We start from the raw sequence: 27990 nt of genomic DNA, 5'->3' as shown, positions 1-27990 counted from the left end.
GGAAGGGAGGGAGGAGATGACAGGTGAACAGCCCGCCGGCTCAGCACAGCCGGGACCTCAGCCCCACCGACTCCTAACAGAGCTCTATCACCCACACCGCGGACACACGACAGACACACGCGTGCACACGCGGACACACAGGCTCTCCCAAGGCCCACCAGGAGCCCCCGGGAAGCAGCCAAGAGGTTGGCACTAGGCCAAGAACAAAATAGGGGCAAAGACACACCCAGAGTGAGGCAGAAGGCAGACTGCTTCCTAGTACGTTTATTGGAGCCTCTGCTAAGCGTGATGTGGATCAGGAACCCCCTTCCGCTGCCCAGTCAACCCGACTGGGGCGGGGACACAGGGAGCCAACCTCCTTTTCTTCCCATTACAGACAACATTATTAAAAAAAATAAACTTTACAATAATACATTTTCGCTCATCTGTTAGGGTATTGTTTCGTTTGTTTTGTTCCTTAAAAAAAGGAAAGGAGGGGGAACCACACGATATATGTATACGGATGTGTATATACATATATGTTGAGAAAGGAGCCGTGTTATGTACATACAGTGTGCGTACGTCTCGGAAATGAGGAAAGAGAAGCGCGAGGCAGAGAGAAAAGAGTTGGAGAGAGCCGCAGAGACCAGAATGTGGTGCAGGTAGACGGGCCACGGTGGTCTTCTCTGTCCCTCTCGGCGCCAGCCCCTTCCTCCCAAGGGAGACCCACCAAATGGACCCAAGAGAAACCAAGGGAGTGGACAAAAAAATCATTTCTCTTTGATTTCAAAACTCCTGCCACCAAGCAGGAAGAGTCAGCCTTGAGGTGGTATCCAAGTTTTGCTCCCAACCCCCAACGGGATCTCCCAGGCAGGCTGGGCTCCCAAGCCCCCTGGAACTGCCCAGCCTCCCACCCTGTGCTACAGTGGAGGTCAAGGGGGCTCAGCACCACAACCTCCACAGGTCAGATCCAGCCCTCAGAGAAGGGAGGCAAAATAACCTCCATCCTTGAAGCCACCTGGAGGTGCTGAAGGTACCCAGCTGGACTCTGCGGGGGGCAGCCTCGCTGCTCTGCTGCCGACGCCCCCTGCCAGCCCCCAGCAGGTCCCCGGAGTGGAGAGCTTGAGAAGAGTGGCAGCCATCCTGCCCCAGCCCATGTCCCTTAGGCAGTGGGGACGTCATCCTGGTCTCTCATGTCAGCAGGGTCCAGAGAGGAAAACACCAGAAGAAAGTGAAGGGCATCTCTAGACCCTTGTGCCCTCGTCAGCACTGGGTTTCCCCTGCCAGGGGACCTCTGGGCCAGCTCTTAGGCTGCCCGCCTGCTTGTCTGTTTGGTTTAGAAAAACTTCTCCAGAGAAGAAACCTGGGAGGAGATAGGTTCAGAGACAAGGTGGGAAAAGACTTTTTTTTTTTTTTGCAAGGTGTGTGTGTCTGTGTGTGTTTCCATTTTGTCAGGCGGGTGTTCTCATCCGTGTAGCTTTCGGAAATCTCCCAACGCGATTCCCAGAGCCTACAAGGCCAGCTTCAGCATCAGGAAGGAGACAGCGGTCAAGGCAGCCGATGGTCTGGCTCTGCGGGGGCCTGAGTTAGGTTTGACCACCCTTTTACTCCCTGGGATGATATTGGTCGTGAGCTGTGGCCAGGCAGAAGCGGTAACAGAAGCAGAGAGAAGGACAAACGAGTCAGTAGGGCTGGGATCAGGCAAAGAAAAAAAAAAAAAAAAAAGGACTCTGGAAGTGGAGCACTAAGGCCCCTGCCCTCCTGGTCACCCAGGGGACCCTCTTTTGCAGAGCCAGGCTTCCATGGAGCTGGGCTGTGCCTCAGCTGACTACTCGGGGAACAAGGCAGCAGCCCCCGGGGAAACGGGCTGCTCTCCCTGCCCGGCTGATGCAGACCAGCGAGGATGGGGATGGTATAAAGATCTAAAGGAAGAAAGTCCCGGGGTCCACAGGACATGCTTCTGGAGAGGAGAGGGGAGGGGAGGCGAGGGGGGAAGAGAGAAGCTCTGTTCTCCGGGTTCCTGAATTTGCTGGAATCTCCCCCTCCACGGAGTCTCCGCTGCACACCCCTGTCTGAACTCTCTCCTTCTGCAGACTCGTACACTAACTTTACTTCTCCTCTAAGTTATATATATGCTATACATATACATAGTCACAGATCTACTCCTGCGCTGGGGCTCCCTCAAGGAAGGGCCCATGTCCTGTGCCATCTCTCCACCTCCTCAATGTCACAGAACCAGCACAGAGCAGGCTGCTGGGAACACTTGTCTTAAAGAGTCAGGCAGGCTTGCCAGGACCTCTGCTCAGAGCAGCCTCTTGCGTCTCACCCAAGAGACAGGTAAGGGCCCTGGTTGCAACATCTACACCCACCCAGCCTCACCCCCAACAGAGTGAGCACCTACCCAGGTCCAGGTGGGCCAGAAGCTCAGCTAGCCCAGTCCATGCAATGGAATCTGGGAGCTTCAAGTCCAAGGCTCTCCTGGAAAACAACCCCCTCTGGCCCAGGCCCCAGCACCCACCCCCACTCAGGCCCTCACTCACCTCTGTGAAGCACATGCTTAACTCTTTGGAGTTATTGGCCTTCAGCCCCTGCTCCTGTGGGAGAGAAGGCTCTAGTAAGGACGGATCACCGGGGCTGGGTCTCTGGCCAGCCTCTGTCCCATGACTCAGATGAGACGACACATCCCGTGGCCCTGCCATCCACCACTGACATCACAGTGTACACGCAAAGATCACTGGAAGCACAGAGACCTTTGCCCTTCTCTGACACTCTCAGGGGTTAGGGCTCTTGAAGAAGAGAGTTCTAACTCTGCTCTCCAACCTACAGCCTAATAGAGCAATAAGCCACTCCCGGGTCTGTCTACTATACTCAGAGTTCCTCTTGATGAGGCAGGGACCATGTTTTCTTTCCTTGTGTAACAGCAGCTCAATAAATGTTATACTCAGTTACTGTTTCTTAACTGTCATTCATTAACATGTCTGTGAATGAATGAATGAATGAATGAATGAATGCCACAGATCAGAACCAGCATCCCAGTGCCAGCTCCAGAAAAATCATGAGTCCTCATTGGGCTCATGGGGAAGAGAGCTGTGATTGATTAGTGATGTCTGCCACTGGGGCAGGTTAGGCGGACATCTGGCCATGGTGCCAGGTGTTGGCTGTTCCATCCTAAACAGATGTGTGGCACCTGGGAGCTCTGTGGTCCAGGTGAGGAATGAGGAAGAAAAGCTGGCTTGGTGATGACTCCAGGGTTTTCCACCCCTGGCACAACAACCTGGATGAGGACCAGAGGGTATGTGTGATAAGCAGCCCTTTGTTGTCATCAGCATAATAGTGATCCATGGGAACCAGCTGGGAGATGTGATGTTTCTAAACTGGCCTCAAATGGCTCTGGCCACCAGAAGCAACTGGGAAGCCCAAGAAATTATGTCTAAACCACTGCTCTTGGCCAGAGGTATTAATCATGCCTTGAACATCGCAGGCAATCTACCACCCAGGGCATCTGGTCAGCTAAACAAGGCCCCAGCTGTCACACAAAGCCCCTGGCCAAGAGCAGAGTCACTACCGAAGGTGGAAATGTGATCATGGGGACAATGAGTGCAGCCGAGACAGAACCACGGACCCAACCAAGGAAGATCCTGTTCAAGACTGCAGCACCAGTGACTCTGGGTGCCAAGATGTAGCCCGGCCAAGCCACCAGCCTGCATCCCTGCAGAAGGGTGTGTGCTCGGAGGCCCCTGTGGACCCAAGGACTGGATTCCACTGCCCAGGACCAAGTGCAGCTCCAGATAGGGCTGTGGGAGGTCACTGCCTGATAGAGCCTGTCCACCCCACCTCAGAGGCTGCGCTGTCACCATTAGCTTACACCTGACTGCCCCCCACCATCCTCACTCGGTCACCTCCCTGAGCAACTCCCAGCCCCAGCTAGGTCCCCACCTATGACATCCTGTAGCCTGTCAGGGTCTGTGCCACACAGTCCAGCACCTATATTTCCTGGCAGCCTTTCCAGCTCTAACTGTTGCAGGTACAGCAGCTGTGTCTCTGCCCCCTCCAGGGTCCCTGTCTTCTCCCTGGCGCCCCCTCCCACAGTGCTCACTAAACAGGAGCCTGTGTGGAATCACAGGCAGACAGCTGGGGATTCCGGTCCTCACTCCCCCATCTCAACCAAGAAGCTCCATTTTTACTTGTTTTTGTTTTGTTTTGTTTTGTTTTTAACATCTTTATTGGAGTATAATTGTTTTACAATGGTGTGTTAGTTTCTGCTTTATAACAAAGTGAATCAGTTATACATATACGTATGTTCCCACATCTCTTCCCTCTTGCATCTCCCTCCCTCCCACCCTCCCTATCCCACCCCTCTAGGCGGTCACAAAGCACTGAGCTGCTCTCCCTGTGCTATGCGGCTGCTTCCCACTAGCTATCTATTTTACATTTGGTAGTGTATATATGTCCATGCCACTCTCTCACTTTGTCACAGCTTACCCTTTCCCCTCCCCATATCCTCAAGTCCATTCTCTAGTAGGTCTGTGTCTTTATTCCCATCTTGCCCCTAGGTTCTTCATGACCTTTTTTTTTTTTTTTCTTAGATTCCTTCTCTTTCTGACTTACTTCACTCTGTATGAGGGACTCTAGGTCCATCCACCTCACTACAAATAACTCAATTTCGTTTCTTTTTATGGCTGAGTAATATTCCATTGTATATATTTATGCACCCAACATAGGAGCACCTCAATACATAAGGCAAATACTAACAGCCATAAAAGGGGAAATAAACAGTAACACAATCATAGTAGGGGATTTTAACACCCCACTTTCACCAATGGACAGATCATCCAAAATGAAAATAAATAAGGAAACACGAGCTTTAAATGATACATTAAACAAGATGGACTTAATTGATATTTATAAGCAACAGAATACACATTCTTATCAAGTGCTCATGGAACATTCTCCAGGATAGATCATATCTTGGGTCACAAATCAAGCCTTGGTAAATTTAAGAAAATTGAAATCGTATCAAGTATCTTTTCTGACCACAACACTATGAGACTAGATATCAATTGCAGGAAAAGATCTGTAAAAAATACAAACACATGGAGGCTAAACAATACACTACTTAATAACCAAGAGATCACTGAAGAAATCAAAGAGGAAATCAAAAAATACCTGGAAACAAATGACAATGGAGACACAACGAAACAAAACCTACAGGATGCAGCAAAAGCAGTTCTAAGAGGGAATTTTATAGCAATGCAATCCTACCTTAAGAAACAGGAAACATCTCAAATAAACAACCTAACCTTGCACCTAAAGCAATTAGAGAAAGAAGAACAAAAGAATCCCAAAGTTAGCAGAAGGAAAGAAATCATAAAGATCAGATCAGATCAGAAATAAATGAAAAAGAAATGAAGGAAATGATAGCAAAGATCAATAAAACTAAAAGCTGGTTCTTTGAGATGACTTGTTTTATATGTTGGAGTTATATACAAAATTATTTTTAAAAATAGTCTGTGGCTTAAAAATAAATAAGGTTTGAGAAAATAGCTAAACTAGATGACCTCTTGGCCTGACCTTCTGTGACAGGATGCCAGCTCTCAGGGAACCCAGGGTCCTGGACACAGACCTGGACACAACTTAGCCGGGTCAACCACACAGAGAGGAGCCGTTGGGGGAGGAGGTGAGATCTGAAGGCTCAGCTCTGGAGCCGCCTGGCCTATGGCTGGACTTTGCCCCTCAGAGTGGCTGGGATTTGAAAGTCTCCTCTTAAGAGGGAAGACACAGGAGGGGGTGTTGGCAAATATTAGATAGGCAGCAGGAGGAAGAGGAGAAGGAGGAAAGGGATAGAAGTAAGAGGAAATGAGAGGAAGGATGAAGTAGAGAAAAAAGGGAAAGACAGCACCCAAGGAGACAGGAGTACCAGGTAGGGAAGAGGGGGAGGGGAGGGAGTAGGGGGGGAGGGAGGGAGCATCGGGGGAGGGGAGGGAGCAGATGGGGAGGAGAAGGAACAGGAGAGGACCCCTTCATCCCATCCTCTGACCCATATTATCGTGAGATAGGGATGCCACCTCCCAGGACCAGGGCCAAAGGAATCCGACCCACTGTGTGGTCTCTGACAGGCCACAGGGACCTGGTGGGGGAAAAGGACGGGACTCCATGAAGATCAGGACAGGACCCCTCCCCATGCCCCTTTAGTGACCCACCTTGGATCCGTCATCCACAGTACTTGCCCAAGCCCTTCTGAACCAACGGCATTTCCATCTGGCAGGTTCCAGGGCTGACCTGCCACACACTGAACACGTGCTGAGTGGCCAGGTGACACATTGGGCTTCCTCTCACTGTCCTCAAGTACTTCCTTCAAGTGCTACAACATCCAGCTTATAGATTTTTGTCCTCAGAGACCCATCCCAGCCTTTCCTTTTTAGACTGCAGGGTCCTAATCCTTGGTGCCCATCCCCGTGGAACAGCCCCTTGATCCAAGGAAGGACCCCAGAGGCCAGAGCCCAGGGCTCCAGTCTTGGTTCAGCCACTGACCCCCGGCAAATCCCTTCATCTACTGGCACCTCAGTTTCCTCATCTGTAAAATAGCGATAGTCAAGCGAACCTCACTGACGCACCGTGAGATACATGAGACCGTGCGTAGGGCGCAGCAAAGCTCTGGACAAGTATAAACGCCCCTTAATCCCCAAGCATGATGCAGAGCGAAGCAGAGCTTGGATCCAGTGAACTCCCAGGACTGGGGCTGCAGGGTGAGACCCAGGTCAGCTGGTAGCCTGGGGCTCTCCTAGCTCTACCCTGACAGCTCAGCAAGCAAAGCCAGGGAGAAGTCTGGGCCCCAGTGGACCCCTCCACCTGACTTCCAGAAAACACAGAACAGACAGTGAAGGGGTGAAGGCTGCAGTAATCTCCCCCAACAGCAAGCCCAAGACCTCTCCCCCAGTCCTGGGCACACAGAACAGTGTGGGTGTTTGCCAGTCAGCCAACCTTTTCTGAAAGTGGCAGATGGGGGAAGTGCATAGAGAAAGAGGTTCCACTACCTAACGCCCAAGCCTTAGGCTCAAATTCACCGCCTCCTTCACCATTAACTCCCCTCCACCATTCCCCACAGGGGGTTCCAAAGATGAATGAGTCACAGCCCTGCTCACACCCAGATGAGAGAAATAAACACCCACAAGGTCACCTCTGCCCCAGTTCAGCAAATGGGAGGGGGAAGAAGCTCTATCTTCCCCAAGCCCCCCACGGTGCAGCTGTCCTCTGAGGTCACACTGCTCCCAAGACCACCCTTGATGCCTATCTCACCCGATTACCTTGGTGGCAGGAAGGGAGGACGGCAGCAAAGACAAGGTTCATCCTTCTAGAAATTTCTCCCAGAGGGGCCCCTTGCTCAGGAAGTTAGAAGGAAATTATCGTCTTCCTCCTCTTCCTTGCCACCTCTGTCCACACTCCCGAAACTGGGTCTGGCATGTGCAGGTGCCAGGGACCAAGTCCAGTGTTGTCTCTATGGGAAAACCCCTGGCTGGAGCTGGCAGGCCCTCTCCTGTGTCCCCTGCTTCTGTTCCCAGCCCCATCCCCAAATCTGTGCCCTTGGCGACCTCCGACCTCCGTCCTGCACACGCCCACCCCCAGTAACACACCTCGCCCTCCTCCACTCCCCACCATCCCCTAGTACAACCCCTCTTTTCTCACCTCTGATGACCATCGACTATCACTGACTATTGCAAAATTCTCCTGACAGGTCCCCCAGTCACTCTTCCTCGACAACCAATCTCCACCTGCTGTCAGATTATCTTCCCAAATCACACTTCTCATCACGACATCCCTGCTCAAAAGCCTTCAGCGGCCTCTCCACACTCGCCAGTTCAACCTGAAAATTAGGTTTGACTTCCCACCCCCTCATTCCCATATCAGAACCCTGCATTCTCCCAAACGCACGGCCTGTGCTCCTCTAGGTCGGGGGGGGGGGGGGGGGGGGGGAGGCAAACATTTTCTGCAAAGGGCCAGAGAGTAACAATTTTAGGCTCTGCCGGCCATAGCGTCTGTCCCAACTTAACTCTGCCTGCAGCACCTGGACAATACATAACAATAGGGTGTGGCCGTGTTCCAACAAAACTCAATTTATTCAAACAGGCAGCAGGCCAGATTCAGCCGGCAGGACCCGCCCCTCTCCTCAGCTGCTCTAGGCTGCCCTGACGCCCTGTCTCTGCTCCCTCCCCACCCACTCCTCCCAATTCCACACCTCTGCATCTCCGTGCCCTCAATTCTCCCTGTTCCTCCAGGCCCAGCAGCAGGGCTCACCTGGTCCATGAGTCCTGTGCTTCCACTGCCGACCCAAAGCCACCTCCCCCCTCCACATCCATAATGCCTTATCCATCCCCCTGGCGCACCCATCACCTCCTGCCCCGTAATTCTCTGAGCGTGCACCCTTTCCCTCCTGCTGGTATGAGGACCAAGGTACCAGCCTCATATGCTGGTCAGCCTCAGTGCCTGGAACAGAGTGACATGCGGTAAGAATTTACGTTGAACAAAGGAGTGAATGCACTGACGGATGAATAAATGAATGACTACAAGGGAGAGCCAGAGGGAGGGAAGAAAAGAAGGAATGCATCAGCCTCTCAAAGCTTTGAAACGAGCCGAATTTGTAAATCAGAAATGTATGCCTAATAGGCATACGGATACACTGACCAGCCTCTGGGTCCCATGCTCTGACAGCTACCGGCCTGCGTGCTGAGTAAGAGACGGAGGTGGCTGCTGGCTGCTGAGCCTGTGGCCGGCATGTGGTGAGGAGGGTTCACGGCAAGCCCTCCAAACTCATTTTTAATTCCCCCAGATGTGATGGGCACTAGCAAGGGTGAGAGAAGAAATTGGCTGGTGGAGACAAGAAAAGCAAATGAGATTGCGTTACTAGGGCCCCGCAGCCCTGCAGAAGGTGATATGACAGGGTCCCGCGAACTGGCCCAGAGCCACCCACCGGGAACACCAAGGACACCGGAAACAAACCAAGTCCAGGGAAAGTGGGAACCCACTGCCAGTCTGCCCCGCCCACGCTGCACTGCCCTGGTCCAGGCCCCATCTTATGACAAAAGAGCCTTCTAGCCAATCCTCCTGCATCTTCACCTTCTTTACCTACTTCTTTACCTTCATACCTCACGGCACACAGAGGGCATCAATGACAGGGAGGAAAGCTGAATAGAGTTGCCTGCGAGCAACAAAACAGACCGTTTTCTAGAACAGAGAGCAGGAAGTTCCCATAAATCCAATGATCGGGAACTCTAGGCTCTTTCTCTTGACCTGTGTGGAGCACCCACTCGACGCCAGGCACTAAGCACTCGGTTATAAGGGCTACCAAGGGGGTGACGCGGCCCCTGCCCTCCAGGTATGCTTGTCTGGTGCGGGGAGCAGAGCACGTCGTGATGGGGGCTGAAGGGAGGCAAAGTGGGAGCCCTAAGCAAGGAGACGGCAGTTCTGCCAGAGCAGAGTCAGGAGACCACCCGAGAGGTGACATCCAAGTAGGATTCAAAGGCAGAGAGCTGGAAGAGAAGGGAAGGAGACGCCCTTCGCTCAGAGGAACTGGCGAGGACAAGGGCCAGCATCTTGCTCAGCCTGGCCCTCGGGCCTACACCAGGGGTGCCTGATGGGCTTCAGAAACAAAGGACCTTGGATGAGGGTACAAGATTGATGGCCTCCTGTAGATTCCTCACTTTAGGGACCACTGGGAAGGAGGGAGGGAATTCACACAAGGGGTGTGTGTGTGTGTGTCTGTGTGTGTCTGTGTGTGTAGCAGGGACAGAGGGAGACACTGTTCTGCAGATTCTGCCACAATTTCTCCAAGTTCCAGAGAGCCCCAGGCTGGCAGGGCCACCCGGAGAGGGAACCACAGCTAGGAGCGGAAGCATATGAGAGCCAGACTCCAGAGAGCGTCAAGGACCACAGACACAGGGCCAACTCGGGGTCTGCCCAGCTCCCGGCTCCTCTCTGGTACCTAAGACACCCACATTTCTGCTCAGCAGCCCCTCGAAGGAGACAAGAGTCCCTCCAATTCCAGACCCCGCCCCACTGTGGGAAGGTCCTTTGGGGGAGCAGATGTGGAGGAAGAGGCAGCACAGTGCAGCCAGAAGAAAACTGTCCAGGAGCCGGGGGCCGGGGGCGCTGTGGACAAGTCACCGTCCTCACTGGCCTTCCATCCTCTGGGATTTGGGAAGGAGCTCTCAGAGAGCCCACTGATGCTAACATCCAATCGCTCACGTGGGGTCCCCACCTGGCTACCATCTCTGGGTCAGTGAAGGAGGCTCCTAAGGCTTCCCCCAGGGTCCACGTGTGGATAAGAAGGAGGACAGAGGTAAGTGATCGTGCCTCTCTCTCCAGGGGTGTCTGGGGTGTATGGCCTTCCTCTCCCTCCCTCCCTCCCTCCCTCGCTCAGCTCCCTGTCTCTGCCCTCACTCAGAGACTCCCTTCTGTGGTCATTCCCAAGGGCCCCACAAGGGCCACCACAGAGCCCTTCCAAGCTAGCAGAGCTGAGGGCGGGGGCACGGGCTGGGAGGGACAGACCACCCACACCAGCCTCCAGCCAAGCTGAGGGCAGGGACACGGGCTTATTCCCTCTGCACGCCCAGCACCTGGTACAGAGTAGTAGGTGCTCATTTAAAAGACTACAATTAGGACTTCCCTGGTGGCGCAGTGGTTAAGAATCCGCCTGCCAATGCAGGGGATACGGGTTCGAACCCTGGTCCAGGAAGATCCCACATGCCACAGAGCAACTAAGCCCGTGCGCCACGACTACTGAAGCCCACGCATGCTCCACAACAAGAGAAGCCATGGCAATGAGAAGCCCGCGCACCGCAAGGAAGAGTAGCCCCCGCTCACCGCAACTAGAGAAAACCCGCGCGCAGCAACAAAGACCCAACGCAGCCAAAAATAAAGTTAAAATAAATAAAGAAATTTTAAAAAATGAAAGAATAAAAAAATAAAAGACCGTAATTAAAACAGAATCAGAGGCCCTTCCCTTTCAGTTTCTGTGAGAAAGAACGGGGGTATGAGGGTCTGCTTCTCTTCCATTCCTCCTGGGAGGTCCGCCCCTGCTGTCCCACCCAGAGTGACTTAGTCAACAGACCCGAGTGGACGGACCCTGGGGCCAGGCCTGGGGGAGCCCCCTGCCAGACAGCCCTCCAGGATCCAAACACCTATCATGTATGTAAGGTTCCTCACATACGTCATCTCTCATACAGATCGTGTGTTAACCCCACTGGAATCAAACCAAGTGTAAGACAAGCCCCCAGATGGTGAGTCTGCAGAAAACCAGGCTGGGGCTGAAAGAAACCAGGTGATGGTTTAGCAAACCACTGGAGGGAAACAGTGGGGGGGAAAAAGGGAGTCAGAGTCATCAGGCACTGAGGGGGCTGCGGTGGGCATGAGACCAGGGCTTTGAACTTCTCCACGCCCACAGTGACTCTGTGGGAGTCTTAGGAAGGGTCCACAGCCCCTGCTGAGTGGGCATCTCCCCGGTGGGCCAGCCCCAAGGGGCTGGGGAGGAAGGTTGGCAGCACCCAGAGGGACCACACCAGAGCCTGGTCACCTGACAGGTGGCACAGCCCTGACCTGCCGAGCTGCCCGCCACTCTAGCATGAAATTGAGCTGGCAACCGTCTGTGGAGCGGACCCCGAGCCCCGCCAGCAGCCGCTGAAGCGTGTTCAGTGTAATTAGGAGCCACCCAAGGGTGACATGGGCACCTCAGCCCAAATCAGGAGGGGCGGCCTAATGGAGGGGAGCGGGGCATGGAGGGGCCCACGCTGGGCCTGACCTGAAGGCACTTGGAGGTCAGCTGTTACAGCACAGGGTGCCCACCGGGAAGGGAAGTGGGAGTGGGCTTCCCAACCAGGACGGGCACCAGCAAGGGGTGCCCGGGGTGACCAGGACACCTCTGCCAGGCCCCATCCCTGCTCAGGTCTCACACCAGCATTCTGAAAGCTCACTGCTCTTCATCTCTGGCTGTACTGAGGTTATATTGACCATCAAAAATTGTATCTATTTGGGACTTCCCTGGCGGTCCAGTGGTTAGGACTCTGTGCTTCCACTGCAGTTGCCCGGTTCGATCTGTGGTTGGGGAATTAAGATTCCTCAAGCCGAGCGGCACGGCCACAAAAAAAAAAAAAATTGTATATCTTTAAGGTGCACAATCCAATATACATAAATATTGTAAAATACTCACCACGAGTCAATCAACACATCCATCACTTCACACTTCTACCATCTTCTTTTTTTGCTTTTTTTTTTTTTTTGCACTGAGAACACTTAAGGTCTACACAGATTTCAAGTACACAGTACAACACTGTCAACTGCAGTCACATCACTGTAACCAGTTCTCCAGGACTTACTCATCTTGCAAGACTGAAACTTCGTAGTGAGTGCCCACTGGTGATCCCACGAGCCCGCCCCACTCAGACTGGCATCTTCATTGCCACACGCAGCCGGGCCTGTTCCCCCGGCCCCCAAACCTATGCTCACGTTGTGCCCCCACTGGCTGGACTCCAGACCCCACCCCTCCTTGGCAATTCCAGCCCCAGTTCCTGCCTGAAACATCCCCTTATCCCCACCACCACACCCTCACTGTTTCCCCCCTCCTCTGTTTTCCCTGATATTCTGCACAAGGTCTTCTTTTAAACTCTTTGTTCTAGAGTATGAGTGTGTATATGAGTATATATGAGTGTGTGTGAGAGAGAGTGTGTATGAGTGTGGGGGGGGGGGGCGCGTTCTGATTAGAACCAACATCCTAAGCAAAGAATCTACTGTAGCAAATGATGTGACAGCATGAGGATAGCTCAGCAGAGAGAAAGGCTGAGTGGGGAGCCCTGTGTCTCCACAATGCCACCCACGTGGTCCCATCTTGTGGCACTGACCGCAGCCCACGTCTGGTGCTTGTTGAACTCTCTGACCCTCGACAAGACCACAGGGACCACAAAACACAGGACTGCATCAGCCTCATTCACCAGCGTCTCCCTAGTATCTCGCATAAGACGTCGAACACAATGCATGCATAGCACACGTTGGATGGATGCATGGATGCATGGATGGACGGATGGACAAACAAATGAAAATCACAGGTTTTGGAATCAGATGTAGGTTTGAAATCTTATTCCACCACTAACCAGCTGTGTGACCTTGGGTGTGTCGCCTAACACCCCTGGGCTAGCTTCCTGCGTTTAAAACAAGAATCCCAACAGCTCATTGTGTGAGAATCAATGAAATAGGTAGAGTCTACTAGCGCAGTACCCAGTAATTAGTAGATGGTTAGTAAATGGTAACCATTCCATTTCTCCGGCACCCCCGTAGTATCTAGTACAATCCTGTGACAGAACAGGTGTCTGATACTTGCAGGGTGATACTTAGTGAATTAACCATGGAAAACTAGCCCCCATCAGCTCTTCCTGCCTCTTGGGTCCTGATCCAAAGGGAGGAACTTGCGTGCCCCGTCCCTGGTCTCCAAGCTGTAATTTCCCACCTTGCCTCTGGCATCAGGTACTTCTCTAAGCCCTCAGACTGCCCCGGCTCCACTTCCCCAGCGGCAGAGCTGCATCCCCTCACCTGGACAGATGTGCAGGTAGTGATGACATTGGTCCCCAGGCTGGTGCTATCACTGAGGTCATCCGGCAAAGAAGGTGTTTTCTCTACCCGAGGGGCCTGCGTGGCCTGGAATGAGGGGTTTTTAGGGGACAGGTTCACATCTGTGCCATTGCCAAAGGCCTGGATGGCGTTCCCTGTGGGGAAAGAGAGCAGGCAGACACAGAGAAATCAGGGGCCCCTCCATCACTCTGCCCTTTGCCATCCCAAATGTGACCTTCCCTGTGATAGCCCAGAGCTGGGGGCGGGGTGGAACTCATCCAAACTAACTTGGCTGAAGCTCCCTTTCAGAGAGCTACCAAGGTCTCATATCGAGAGAAGAAAAGAGCAGGAAGGAAGTTGAAAAAGAGAAACCTGAATAAAGGAAATGTACCAGATGCGGAATGAAGAGGAAAACAGGAGGAGAAGTGGGGTGTGGGGATCCGGGAGGCAAGGAGCAGGCAGTGCCCAGGGTGCAAGCCCACCTTCTCTGCGGCATTGAGTATTGCAGACCACCACGTTCACGTGGCCCCCCGATGTAGTCCCCCTCCCCAGGTGGCCTCATCCACCCCCCACTCAGTTACACTAATTCACTCAGGACCAACTAACGGGACCTCTTGGACAAAATTGCATCCCCAAGCCAAGAGCCTCCATGAAGCTCCACCTCCAAGTCCCAGGTGCACTTCAAGTTCATCATGTCACCACCTGAACTAGGCACCACTCCCTCCACTGCAACATTGCCTCCCGCTGCGTTCCCAGTCCTGACGGTGACATCTTTCTCCACCCAAGTCTCCCAAGTCACAAACCTGGGTTACTCAGGACACTTCCCTAACCACCCGCTTGCCATCAACCAAGCCCACCGCCCCACTCCACCCCCCGCCGCTGCTCTGGATCAGTGGGTGCTGTCCTCTCCCGAGAGCACCTACGACAACCCCTAGCGGACTCTGTGCTGGGTCACCTGTGAGAACCACATCCTTACCCCCACCCCCTCCACACCAGAACCAGAGAGTGAGCCTTCCGAAATCAGATCTGACCATGGTACCACCTGCCGACACCCCTTCAGCGAGCTTCACACCAACTCCGCCACCTGCAGGACCCTAAGATCCAAACGCCTTCAGACCTGCAAGGGCCCTCACCAGGAGGACTCTCTCCACCTATCCAGGTGACCCGGGGCATCCTTATGCAGTGTGGCAAGGCTAAGTGGTCTGCAGTTCCTGAAACCCACCTCTGCCCAGAGCAGACTAGCAGACCCTCCCTGCCCCTTCAGCTGACCGGTGGCCAGTGATCCCCAAGTGGGTCAGCTTCTGAGATGCCTTCAGGGCCCCCCTCCTCCAGGCTGACTCGGGCAGCCCCACCCTGGGCTTCTGCAGACCCCTCTGCAGACCTCCACCCTAGCACGGTTCCTCCCCCACCGTACCGTGATGGCTGTGACCCCCTGACGGTGCACCTCCTTCAGGGGGTGAGCTGCTCAATGACAAGCACTGTGCTGTCAGAAAGGCAGGATGGACAGATGACGGAAGGAAGAAAAGAGGGCAGGAAAGGGGGAGGAGATCTCCAGGTGGGTGTGGAGAGCAAGGGCGTCGGACTAGAAAGACCAGGCAGGCAGAGCTTGTGGCTGACCTTTCCTTCTCTCTAGCCTTCGGATTAGGAGTTTGATGAAACTCCAATTCCAAGGGGAAATCGATCCTTAAAGGGAAAAGTGACAGATGCTAAGACCTCACCACAGGGCTGTGCCTGAAGGAACCTGGCTGAGACTGTCAGGATAGCAGACCAGAAACCTTCGGCCTTGACTTGACATAGGTGGAAGGCCTCCAGTGGCCTCCGGACAGCTCCGGGGTCAATCTCCAAGAGCACAAAACCCATGGTCTCCGCAGGCAACCCCCCTGCTGGAGAAGCCCCGCAGGCATCACTGGCTACCGCTCGGGGAAGAAGGGAATGGCCAGGCAGAGCTCCAGGGCCCCCTGGGATAGGAGGGGTGGGGGTGGCTGCCGGCTGGGGAGGACGTGGCAGGACTCACGGAGGCACGGGTTCTCGGTGAAGTCCCTCAGGAACTTCTCACACTCCTCCTCCATGTTTCCGCTCCCACGACAACTGCACCAGGGGGACACCACGATGCCAGTGGGGCTGGAGTCCACGTAGTTGGGTGTTATATCGAACCCTAGGCAGGGAGAAAGGGAGGCAAAGGAGAGAGGGACAGTAAGGCATCCCCTCGGGCCCCCAGACCCCAGGCCCATCAGAGAAGAGGCTTCGGACACCCCCCTCCCTCCCATCCACCTGCCCCTCAACACACATACATCCCAGCTCACATTCCAAACCACGGGGGTCAGCAGGGGGCATAAAGGACAGACCAGGGCGGCAGAGGGGATACCCAGGAGCACCCCCCGCACCCGAGAGCACGGGCCCTCGCTTTCTCTTTCACCAACAAGCAGAGCATGTGTCCTCCAGTCAGGGAGGCTAAGGCTCTCTCTTGGGTTTGGATCCCAGTGCCAACGTTGACCAGCAGAGTGAACCTGCACAAGTTACTTAGCTTCCCCAAGCCTCAGTTTTCCCATCTGTAAAATGGAGCCCCACCCCCTGCCTAGTAAGGGCTGCTGTGAGATTTAAATAAGACAGTCCACGTAAATTGCTTAGCACAGCGTCTGGAATGTTGCACAATGAATGTTACCCTTTCTTCTTATTTTGGAAGCGCCTAAGGCCCCTGGGGCCTCCTCCCCCATGATAAAGCTCCAGCTCCCATCACAGCAGAGAAGGGCCAGCTCAGGCTGTCCACCCGCTGGCCCTGAGCTGGGCCTCAGTCCCTAACTGAGCCTGGGGCAGCCGGGAGCCACCGAGAGCCCGGGTTGGGGCGGCTTACCGATCATGCCGGCGTAGGAGCCCAGACACGCCTGGTAATTGTCGGTGGGGCAGCCGGTGAGCGTCCGGTAGGAGGCACGACAGTTGGCATGGAAGTCCGCCAGCCGGGACCTGTGGTCAAGAGAAGACCCATCGGACAGCAAGTTAGTCTGGCAGCCCTCCCGCTTCCCCGGGCGGCAGAGCGGCTCCTCCACAGCCTCCCAGGGTGGGAAGAAGCCAGGAAGACAGAGAGGAGGAAGATGGAGGGGAAGATGCTTGGAGGGCTTTAGGCTAGGAGCTCCTTGAGGACAGGACTTCCTGGAGACCCAGGCACCCAGTTTAGGCAAGGCCTGCTCTGAATGGGTCTCTCCATTGGAGGAACACAGAGGGAACCCGGGTGGGTTTGCTGAGAATGCCTGGGACCCAGGCAGGAAGGCCAGGCTCTGCTTCCTGCTCAACCCACTCCTGGTGACCTTTCCCAAGTCCTCCAGCACAGCACCATGGCCACTCACAGAATGAGTACAATAATCCCTGCCCAGCCACTTCATAGAATCAGTCTGGGGGTCAAAGGGGACAGCCCCCAGGGAGGTTAAAGAAAGAGTCCCCCTAGGACGAGACATCCCTGACCCACCTCTTCTGCATCAAATCAGAGCAAAGCCTCCCCTGCCGTCCCTCCACCAGCTTCCCCATCCTGCAAGGCAGCATCAGCCTTTTCTTCCCCTGGCGATGTAACCTGTCATCACCCACTCCTCTCTGTCAGTGCAGATAAAGCTGCTTTGTAACCACCTGCACACAGCTCTGTGCTCCCCACTCGACCATGAGCTGCCTAAAGGCAGCTGCTGTCTGACCCAGTCTGTCTCCAGCCCCCAGCACCTGGATGCAGAGGTCACAGGGAGCCCAGGCCACCCAAGTCTAACCTGCACGGCAATTCCCATTCCTTCTTCTTCCTGCCCTAGCATCCTGGCCCCAGGCTGTTACCATCAATCAGCCCAGGCCACCGCCCACCTCCCCACCCACCGGGGCTTCCTATAGGCGAGTGCCCTTTGCCACAAGGTCCTCGCCATCATATCCTGAGTGTCTCACAGCAGCTGCAGGCAGCAAGTACCAAGGTCTTGTTCACTGGTGTTTTCCCAATGATGGGCACATAGTAGGACCTCGACAATACGGGCTCGGTGAGAACATTACAGTAGCCACAGGAAGAACCAGAACCCAGGCCATCTGCCTCCCTGCCCAAGCTCTGTCCATACCGTGAGTTGCCTCACAAAGCCATCCCAAAGGTCACCCCGAATTCAGCTCCCCTGCTTCTCCACTGGAACTCTGTCTGTATCAGGAAGGAGCAGATAGAGAGAAAGACAAGAAGTTGAGAGAGACCAGGACAGCCTAAGAGGAATGCTCTCAACACAGAGACGGCTCCTTGGGTCCCACCTGGTTTGCCTGGAGGCCCAACAGTCCCGGGAGAGGGGGTTTAGGAGGAGGAAGCTCTCCAGAGTGATTTGACCCCAAAGACACCTTGAGTGTCCCAGGATCCCTGCAGCCCGCAGAGGCAGCGAGGTGCTGGGGATGGAAGGTGAGCTCCCAGCTGAGAGCTGGGGGCGAGGTCTCACTTCAGCTCTGCCCCATCTTGCTGCAAGACCTCAGATGAGTCCTTGTTTCTTGGGGACTCATTTGCCTTATTTATCCAATGAATTAAAAGTATTTTCACAGTCAGGGAAGATGAAAAAGTTCTGGAGACGGATGGTGGTAATGGCTATACAACAATGGGAGTGCACTTAACGCCACTGAGCTGTACATTTAAATATGGTGGAAACGGTCAATTTTATGTTGTGTGTAATTGACCACGATAAAAACGTGACTTAAGAAGAGGTCCTTTCACATCCACCTTTTATCACGTAATCCTCACAAAAACTTTGCCAAGATCTGCTGAGCAGTTGTTATCACCATCCTCCTTCACAGAGGAGGAAGTTGAGCCTAAGAGAAGCTGAGTAACTTGCCCAGGATCCCAGAGCTTCTGAGCAGCGGAGCCAAGAATCCAGCCCAGAAGCCCAACAATAAGGGCTACCCCTTCCGGCAGGTCCTCCACCCACATCCTGCTCCTCTATAAAAGTATCTTGTCCTCCATAGGAAAAGAGAAGGAAAGCTGCAGTGTCTCCGCCCTCCCTCCTGCCCGTAAATCATACCCTCTATCTCCTCACCACCCAGCCCCCAAAACAGGGAAAAGCAGCATTTCCAACCAAGCCCCCAGCCCCTGCAGAATGACACTTGGTCTTGAATGGCCAGACCGGAGTCTGTCCTGCTCCGTGAACTAGCAAATGAATGAAGGTCAATGAGAGATGGTCTCTGCCCACACCCCGGACCTCCAGAGACCTGTCAGGGGGCCAGGAGGGGACACAGACTTAATAGGTAAAGGAGATTTGGAGGTCAACAAACCAAAATCTCTAAGCAGCTATCGTGGGTTGAATTGTGTCACCCAAAGAGCTAGGTCCTCATCCTTGGTACCTGTGAACGTGACCTTACTCAGAAATAAGCTCTTTGCAGATGTAACCAAGATGAGGTCACAGTGGATTAGCGTGGGCCCCCAATCCAGTGTCTGGTGTCCTTATAAGAAGAAGAGAAGAGACACAGACACAGAGTGAGAATGCCATGTGAAGATCAAGGCAGCATTTGGAGTGAGGCGCCTATAAGTCCAGGAATGCCAAAGATTGCCGGCAACCCCAGAAGCTACGAGGAAGGCATGGAACAGATTCTCCCTTCAAGCCTTCACAGGGAACACAGTCCTGCCAACACCTTGATTTTGGACTTCTGGCCTCCAGAATTGTGAAAAAATCAGTTTCTGCTTTAAGCCACCCCGTTGTGGCACTCTGTTACAGCAGCTAGGGAAACGAATACAGCGCCTTCAAAGATTTCACTGTTTGCTTTGGCCAAATGTCTCCCTCCAGAAGGAGCCAAGGGGCTGTGGTCAGGCCCTGCAGTGAAGAGGGCTGCAGCGGGGCAGCGTGAAGTCACATCCGAGCTCCTGCAGGGTGTAGGGCTGAGAGATTACAGGCAGAGCTGCTAGTTACCATCTCCTCCCCACCAAGGAGACGTTCTAATAGGCTCTCTTAGCCAAAATACAGGAGTCCATTCTAATGTCATTGGATCACACAGAGAGCCCAAGCCCCTCCTACCACCTCCCCAATGCTGTCAGTCCTGCCCGTGAAGCCCTTTCTGCCCCTCCAGCCACATGGACTTCGTCTACCTCTGTATTCCAGCTACACATACAGTCTGGGCCAGTCAATTTCATACTTAATTGCATACAGACTTATTGATATTGCCCTGTTTGCTCTCTCCAACTGGAACACACATTCCCAAAGTGGCAGACTCTACTGATTCCTTCATCCATATCCTCCAAACCCCTTTGGGCAAGTGGTAGATATCCATTCATCTTTTCTCCAAATACGTATTGAGGCCCTGCCATGTGACTGACAGACTAAGGATGGGAATGGCACGCATGTCAGTGCAATGTCAGGAAGGTAATTCCAGCTGATGGGGTCAGGGCTCCACAGAGGTCAATGCCGGCTCACCGTCCCGGAGGAGCACGCCACCTGCTGCAGCAGACCTGAGAGCCCAGCTCCATCCTCCCGGAAGCTCCGCTCCCCACCCTTCACTCAGGGCCTCACCTCCCTTCCGCAAGGCCGGTTCTCCAATCACCGACATTAAGAACCTCAAGGATCTTGCTGTCCTCACCATCCATAAGGCTTCTTAAAATATCACTGGGTCCCAGGCTGGAGACAGAGTGAACGTGTGAAAATGGGAGTATGATGTCCGCAGAGAGAGACAAGGTCATCCAGAGAGAAGGGGTGGGTAAAGGAAGTAAGCCAGGACACGGAAAGTGAAAGAGTTCCAACACCAGGTGCAGTGGGCCAGTGAGACCCCTCAGTGAGGAGGGAAGGGCAGATCCAGCTGCTGGGAGAGAAGGGAGCAGCTGTCACACAACCACATTCAGTCTACCGCTCGCCTGCTGTGTGACCTTGGGCAGGCCTGGTGTGTCTCTGTGCTCAGTGTCCCCAGTTATCAAATGGGGTGGGCTGTGCCTGCCTATTTCTCTCACAGGATACGTGGGAGAGCTGGGGCACAGAGAGGAGACACCGTCCTTATCTCTCTTCTCTACCCAGATGTCTCATCCCCAGCACAGTGCCTGCCACAGACAAACAGGAAGTAGCTTTTCCTGTGTCTGATGTAGAAGAAAAATACCTGTTCACCCCTCCGAGGCGGGTCTGGACCCCACGCAAGGCAATGTGAGCCTATCGGGGAGAGACAGCTGCCTCTCTCTCCCCACCAGGCTCCAGAGTCAGCCTGCTGCACCGAGGTGAACAATGGTCTCCCTGCCCCATGTCACTCTCCATGCCACGCTGAGGACACAGGAGGAGCGGCACAGGCCCCTTTGCCAGACCTTGGGTGACCAATGGGGAAAGGCCACCTCGCTCCTCTGAGGCTATGGCCTACTTCCTTTACAGCAGCCCTGTGGCTCTCTTCAGAGCACAGGGAGGGGAGGGAGAGGAGCTAAGGGGAAGGGTGGAGGGAAGGGAAAGGCCAGGCTTTCTGTTGCTCCATTTCTCTGTCCTCAGCATCCAGGCAGCCTTGGCAAGCCAGAGTGACAAATGCGGCCGTTTAGGAGGACGCCGTGTCCAAGTCTCCAGGAGGCCTTTGATTGCTCAAGTTCCCTCTGTCCCTTAAGTCACACCAAAGTCCATAGCAGCCGGCTCCCTCCACCGGCAAGCGAGACCAGCGGGGCCAATTTCCTTCAAGCCCACGACACTCTCAACTCCAACCGTGAGTGAATCAGTCCAGTCCTGGTAGGTACAGTCTCCAAGGCAAATGTTATCCTTTTCATAATGCGTGGTGAGCCAGCTGGGGATCTCGGGCCAGATGCCACTCGTCCCTTCTGGCGCCATGAGGTCCCCAGTCTCTTGGACTCTGTTCTCACTTCCAAGAACAGCCTTGTCCTAGACCAGCCGCATCGCTTCTCAGATTTCTGCCTTGAAGAGCTCCCGTAGGAGTGATGGCATAAAAGAAAGCATGAGAGAGAGAGAGACGGACAGACAAAGAGAAAAACAGAGAGCCAGCAAGAGAACCAACAAGGAACACGAGCCAAGGCCCTCTCAGCAAGATGGAGCAAAGACTGCCAAATGAGCTCAGGACAGCAGGTGGATCTGTCCAAAACACACAAACCCTCTTTGGGCTTGTTTCATCAGCAGCTGTAGGCTATTCAATCACAGGAAAGTGGCAAGAGAGGCAGAGAGAGACATCCGACCCCCAGTTTTATTAAACAGTCACCAGATTAAATGCAGGATGTCCATTTAATTTGAATTTCAGATAAACAATGAATATTTTTTTTTAGTATAAATACATCCCATGCAATATCTGGGATATACTTATACCAAACAGTTTTTCTACGTTTGTCTGGAATTCAAGTTTAATTGGGTAGCCTGTATTTTTATTAGATCTGGCAACCCTATTTGATGGGCAGGTGTGTTCCTGAAAGGAAAAAAGAGGCAAAGCTGGAAATGCCAAGGTCAACTCACATAAGCAGAATCATCCAAAACTGGGGGAGTGGGGATGGGAGAGGGTGGACTTCCTATAGCTCAGTGGTTCTTAAAGTGTGGTCCGCAGACCCACAGCATCAGTGTAAAACTGGGAACTTCTTAGAAATGCATATTTTCCAGATCCCACCCTAGATATAACAGATCTTAAATCTCGGGGCAGGGCCCAGCAATATTCATTTTAACCAGCCCTCCAGGTGATTCCGATGCAGGCAAAAGTTGGGGGATGAAGCAAATCTGCACAGGCTTCAGAGCTGGGATTGTGGGAACCCTCCAGACCCCACTCCCTGGTCTCAGCTTTAAATACACCTACGATATAGCCCAGCCCACGGAAGAAAGTAATGCTTCAGGCTGTAGCCCAAGAAGGTTCACAGCTACAAGACTGTGCATGTTTGTACACACACGCACACACACACACCCCCACACACATTCCTATCCCCATACAAACACAGTTACACTTGGGTACACACCTCTCGCTTCTTTTCTTTGGCCTTAGCCAAGAAAGTACAGGTACCTGTTATCAACAAATCCCTCCCTTGGTGCAGATTGTAAACACCTTCCCAAGCACAAAGACTCTTCTCAAATCTGTCTGGCCTAGAATAATACGACGGTAAATTGCTCCCGAGAACCCCCAAAGCATTCCAATGCTGGCCAATACGTGGCTTTAGGGTCTGAAGCTCTTGGCCAAGTTCCCATTTATCAGGTTATACCTGTTATGCTGCTGCCACAGAAACCCATGGGTTTCTACTGATTTAGAATCAGAGGAAGAGTAAAGGAAGCTAATATTTACTGAGGATACACCATGTGTCAGTCGTGGTTATCGCATTTAACTTTCTGAACAATCCCACAAAGTAGACATATTTCACAGCGAGGACACGGCAGCTCCAAGAGGTAGGTCGCACGGTCACACACCCTACAGCCAGCGAAGCAGGACCAGGCACCTGCCAGTGAGGACAGGGTCTTTCTCTGGCTCTGCTGCCATGACCCGCCACCGCTAACAATGCTTCCAGACGGCTGCCACCAGCACTGCTGCATGCTGATGAACAGGGCACTTGAATATCTTATGGAGAAGAAAAAGGGTTCGCAAGAAATGCAAATTACTCATGATGGTCTTCAGAGACAATTTAGGGGAACACAGAGGAAATGGCTTTCATAGACCCAAGAGCCTCTGGAATGGCTTTCTGAGGTCCCCTCCAGTGGTGCAGGGCACGGTTAAGTAGGCTCAATGTTACGTGACACTGAGAAAGGGGAAAATGGATTTCCCCCACGTGCCTGTTTTCTGACGCCTCCAGGGCTCACTGTGGACAGCCTGAGCCCCCGTCCTTTCCTGCCTGTTCCCGAGGACTACCGCCACTTGTCTCATGAAATCAAGAATCCACTTGGCTTCCTTCCCTCCTGTTTATTCTTTACGTGTACATGGATACTCATACTTTCTGCCTAGAACAGCAGCTCCCCTTAGGGGGTGGGTTGCGGACTTCCTTCTCCGGCCAGGTAGTTCTTACAGGCTGTCAACCGTGGCACTCCACCGTCCGGGGCCACAGGCGGACACGTGACCCAGGCTTGGCCCACCACACGCTCTCTTCCTGGCCACACTGACTAGTCCAGGGATAAGGAAATAACACAAGCCAGGCCAAGCAGAGCCCTGCCCAGAGACTTTCCTAATGGAGCAAAGAAGAACATTCTTTTCTTTCTGGTTATAAGACACTGTGGATGTGAGCCCAGATAAACTGGGACCATAGATCTAGCCTCGTGGTCACAGTAAGGATAAGCATGCAGCTGACCTGCAGAGAGAAACAGAAACTAGAGACAAAGCGAGACAGAGGGAGACCTATTTGTATTTGAGTCCTGGAATACACTCCTGCCCTTTCTATATTTTATTGGAAGCCAACAGATTCCTTTTTAATTTTTCTTAAGGTAGTTGGGTCTGTGTCACTGAAAACAGAAAAATTCTTGGGAATTCCCTGGCAGTCCAGTGGTTAGGACTCCACGCTTCCACTGCAGGGGGCCCAGGTTCTATCCCTGATCAGGGAACTAAGATCCTGCAAGCCACGCGGCACGGCCAAAAAAGAAAAAGAAAAAAAGAAAAATTCTTCATTACTGCTTAGCTTTGCTCTCTGATTTTATCTGATCTTCTTTGTCCAAGTTCAAAGCAAATAAAAAAGGCACACACTGAAAGGGACACACACCAAAAACCAAACCCACAAAGGGTCTATCTAATCCACGTGAAAGAGGCAGGATCGCAGGAATGCTTCAGTGGGAGTAACTTGGAAAACAGATGACGGTACAATTCATGAAGGAAGACAGACCTGGCCTTGGATTCTTTCCTAGAGAGGAATGGTTCAGAAGGGTAAGCCACAGAAAGCCACATGGCTAGTGAAAATGACAAGGACGTAGATGATACCAACATGTGAAAATTTAAACATGAAATCATGTTAAGGGATAAAATGCAGGAGACAATATACTTTATGCACCCTGGTTACAAACAGGGGAACATGGTGAGTGTGTGAACTGACAGGATCCAGAATTAAATTTCAAAAGATGCTAATAGAATACACTGTTTATTATGTGCTCTTTTAATAAAGCTGCTTTAAGATGGTAATTATTTCTTTTTTATAAATTTATTTATTTATTTTTGGCTGTGTTGGGTCTTCATTTCTGTGCAAGGGCTTTCTCTAGTTGCAGCAAGTGGGGGCCACTCTTCATCGCGGTGCGCGGGCCTCTCACTATTGCGGCCTCTCTTGTTGTGGAGCACAGGCTCCAGACGCGCAGGTTCAGTAGTTGTGGCTCACGGGCCTAGTTGATCCGCGGCATGTGGGATCTTTCCAGACCAGGGCTCGAACCCGTGTCCCCTGCATTAGCAGGCAGATTCTCAACCACTGCGCCACCAGGGAAGCCCCGGTAATTATTTCTTTACATTTAATGGAATGAGGCCCCAGGAATCCTGCGTTTTTATAAACAATGATTTCTCAAAGCCTTTGGTTAGAGAAAATGTTATTGGTTCCAGAAGCATCAGCAAATGCGACTGACCCTAGATCCCAAAGGAAAAAGGCTGAGAGAGCAAAGCTACCCATCTCAGAGCACTGGCCCCTCACTCCAGGGCAGCTCCAAGTCCTAGGAGCTTGCAGGTGAGAGAGCTTGGCGCCACACTGGCAAATGCAGTTCAGAACCCTTCTGGACCTGACCAAGAGCTCAGGGCACGCTACTGCAAGGAGAAATGTTTGCTCCCTTTCCCCAGGAGGTCCTGAACTCTGAGAGAACCCCATCCCTCCACAGAAGGAGGCCCACCCGTGACGTCCAATCTCTGACATCTTGTCACGCTGGTTGGGTCTGAAAGTTGGCTCAGCTCTGTGGCCTGGACAAGGTCATTAAACCTCTCCAGGTTTCCTCATCTGCAAAACGGAGGTTATAATAGTACTTACCTCCTCGTACAGTGGGGACGAGGATTGAATGAGCAAACGGATCATGCGGCCCCATCAACACCTGCTACACTGTTATCGAGATTAGGGGACTCCGCTCACCACTGCTGAGCATGGGACACTGTGTAGAAGGCATGAGCTCTCCCTTCAGGCCAAAGGAATATAATATCTGTGATCTGTTAACAAGCATCTCCTGCACTTACCCCGAGTCACACAAAGTACTTCCACTAACACCACCACACTTTACCCTGACAACAATTCTCTGAAGTTAGCATGATTAACCCTGTTTTACAGGTAAGGAAATAGAGGCATAGAGAGGTTAATTAACTCACTTAATATCACAGCAGCAAGGCACAAGACTTAGCTTCAAATCTTAGCTCCAAAGCCAGTGGGTCTTCCCCACCACCCCACTGCCCCCACCCTTACCCAGCCCTCTCTTTTCTCAACCCACGGCTCCCTCCCCTTCTCCCAGCATGTGGCAGCTGCAAAAGGAGAAAGGCTTATTTCCCTTCTGGTGTCATCCGCGGGAATCAGTGAGGTGCTACTTTCCTCCTTGGCCCCCCCTTTTCCATCCAGTCTGGAGCTCCCCCAGCATCCCCTCTCTCCTCCCGGTGAGCCATGAGGGCATCCAGAGGAAATGACCTGGAGATGGCTGTGGTTGGAGCCACTGGACCCCAGGTGACCAGAAGCAATCAATTAGACCCAGGCCACCGTCAAAAGACTGGCATGCCAACCAGAGCGGCCAACAGAAACCTGCGTTAGGAGAGGATTGGGAGGGTCTGGATGGGAAAGAAGCCAACCCGAGCCCACGTGGATCTCCCACCCAGGTCCCAGAGATGGGAGCCAAGTCCACATCCTTCTTCTAGACACCACCATTGGATATAGCCCTTCGTGTTCTCTGAAAACACAGGCAGATGGGCAGATGCCCTTTTCCCCAATTCCCCCCCCCAATCCCTTCACCTATGTTCCAAACCTATTATTACCTGGTAAGAGGAGAAAAGAATTAAACGTATGCATCATTTGATTTTAATTGAAGGACTGTTCTATTTCATTGAACTGCTAAGTAAGCTGAACAAGAGATTGTGTTTACATAAGCAAACCCAGAGTCACTACAGACTTGCTGTCACGTTAAGTCAATACTTATGAAGGCTCTCTGTTTAATTATTCAGTGAGGATTGACTTATTATTGTGTTAAGAGTGTGGTTAGCCTTGAGCTAGGTAGCCAGCCAACTGAAAGATTTCTTTCAACTTTCTCCAAATGCTGATACGGTTCCTGCTGGTGGTATGAGGTTAGTTTCTTCTCTCTCTCCCTCCCCACTGCCACCCTCCCTCCTGCTCCAGAGCAAAAAGCTCCAGGTCCACCTCTTTTAAGTCCTTTAAGTCAGGGGTAGCAGGTGATCCTGCGGTGGCCAGGGAACAGGCAAGATCCCCATGGCCAGTGGTCGGCCTCTCAGTGATCTTCCTAACCCCAGGGATTAGTCCTGAGACTCTGACACTTGAAGTTTCACGAGCTAAGTTCAAGCACTTTCAACCTTTAGTCTTCCCATTCCAGAAGCTGAAGACCTCCCACTCAAAGACCCAGATCCCTCCCCTCCTTTGCAATTCCCCTCCCTCCCACCTCCGCAGAGCGTTTCTCAACCTTCACAATCCATCCAAACCCTATGATTCCACGGCATGTTGTTACAGAGATTCAGATAGGCTCTGACATCAAATCATATTTCGTAAAACACAACATACAGAGGAAAATCCAGCCTAAACTACAGACCAGTACGAGGGGCAGAGTGACTAAAAGCAAAATCCCAGGCCTCAAACAACCTGGGTTCAAGCCCCAGTTCTGCAAATCACAAAGGGAACAAGCTTGGGCAAGTTACCCCACTGTGAGAATCCTCATCCAGAAAAAAGGTCTAGTCATTTCTGGGAAGTGTCACCGAGATTCCCGTACAGCACCTAGAACTGTGCCCAGAACGCTGGCCTCAGCTTTTTGAGGGACTTATTCTGACTCTGGTGACTATGGCCCCACTAATGCCCCCAAAGGGGGACTTCCTGGGTTTCAAGAGCCCATCATTTGCCACCCTGACCCTCACCCATAATCGGGGCCGTGATGACCTCTCCATCTCATTTCTCCTCCTCCTACTCCTCTCTCTCGCCCAAACCCTCGTAGCAATAGCAAATGGCACGAGTTCCCCAACTGCGATGCTCCATAGAGCCTTACCCCACAGACCCCTCCTGCCAGGACTGCCTTCCCCCAACCACACGCTCCTTACCTCCTCTTTCAGTTCACCCTTCCAAACCCAGTTCAGGAGGTGTCGGCTCTTCCAGAAAACTTTCTGAGAATGATGCCTTGCCCCAACTCTGAACGTGTTTCACAAACACCAGTTATTATGCTTTCCCCACCAATCATATCATAATTTATATTTTTTGTATCTGTTTCTCCCGTTAAAGTATGAATTCTTTCAGAACAGAAATGACTTTATTCATGTTTGAATCCTCAGTGCCCAGAGTAGTGCCTGACACTGAATAGAGAGCCTTTTGGATGGAAGGGGGAAGGGAGGGAGGGAAGAAAGAATGGATGGATGGATGGATGGATGGATGAATGG

General features: G+C 52.7%; 1 protein-coding gene across 1 annotated transcript in view; it reads right to left on the bottom strand.

The window, feature by feature from the left end:
* Nucleotides 1–294: 294 nt before the first annotated feature.
* The window catches only part of GFRA2 (GDNF family receptor alpha 2), a 96279-nt gene continuing 68583 nt past the window's right edge, over nt 295–27990 (bottom strand). The window contains exons 5-9 of the mRNA XM_057548651.1: nt 16421–16530; nt 15584–15724; nt 13552–13724; nt 2520–2573; nt 295–1612 (exon numbers count right to left, since the gene is read on the bottom strand). Coding sequence (XP_057404634.1) covers nt 1490–1612; nt 2520–2573; nt 13552–13724; nt 15584–15724; nt 16421–16530 — 601 coding nt within the window. The 3' untranslated portion in view covers nt 295–1489. The remainder of the gene's footprint in view (nt 1613–2519; nt 2574–13551; nt 13725–15583; nt 15725–16420; nt 16531–27990) is intronic.

This window comes from Balaenoptera acutorostrata, chromosome 6 (genome assembly GCF_949987535.1).
Source record: "Balaenoptera acutorostrata chromosome 6, mBalAcu1.1, whole genome shotgun sequence".
Classification (NCBI taxonomy): Eukaryota; Metazoa; Chordata; class Mammalia; order Artiodactyla; family Balaenopteridae; genus Balaenoptera; species Balaenoptera acutorostrata.
This window is presented reverse-complemented; position numbering and strand designations above follow the sequence as displayed.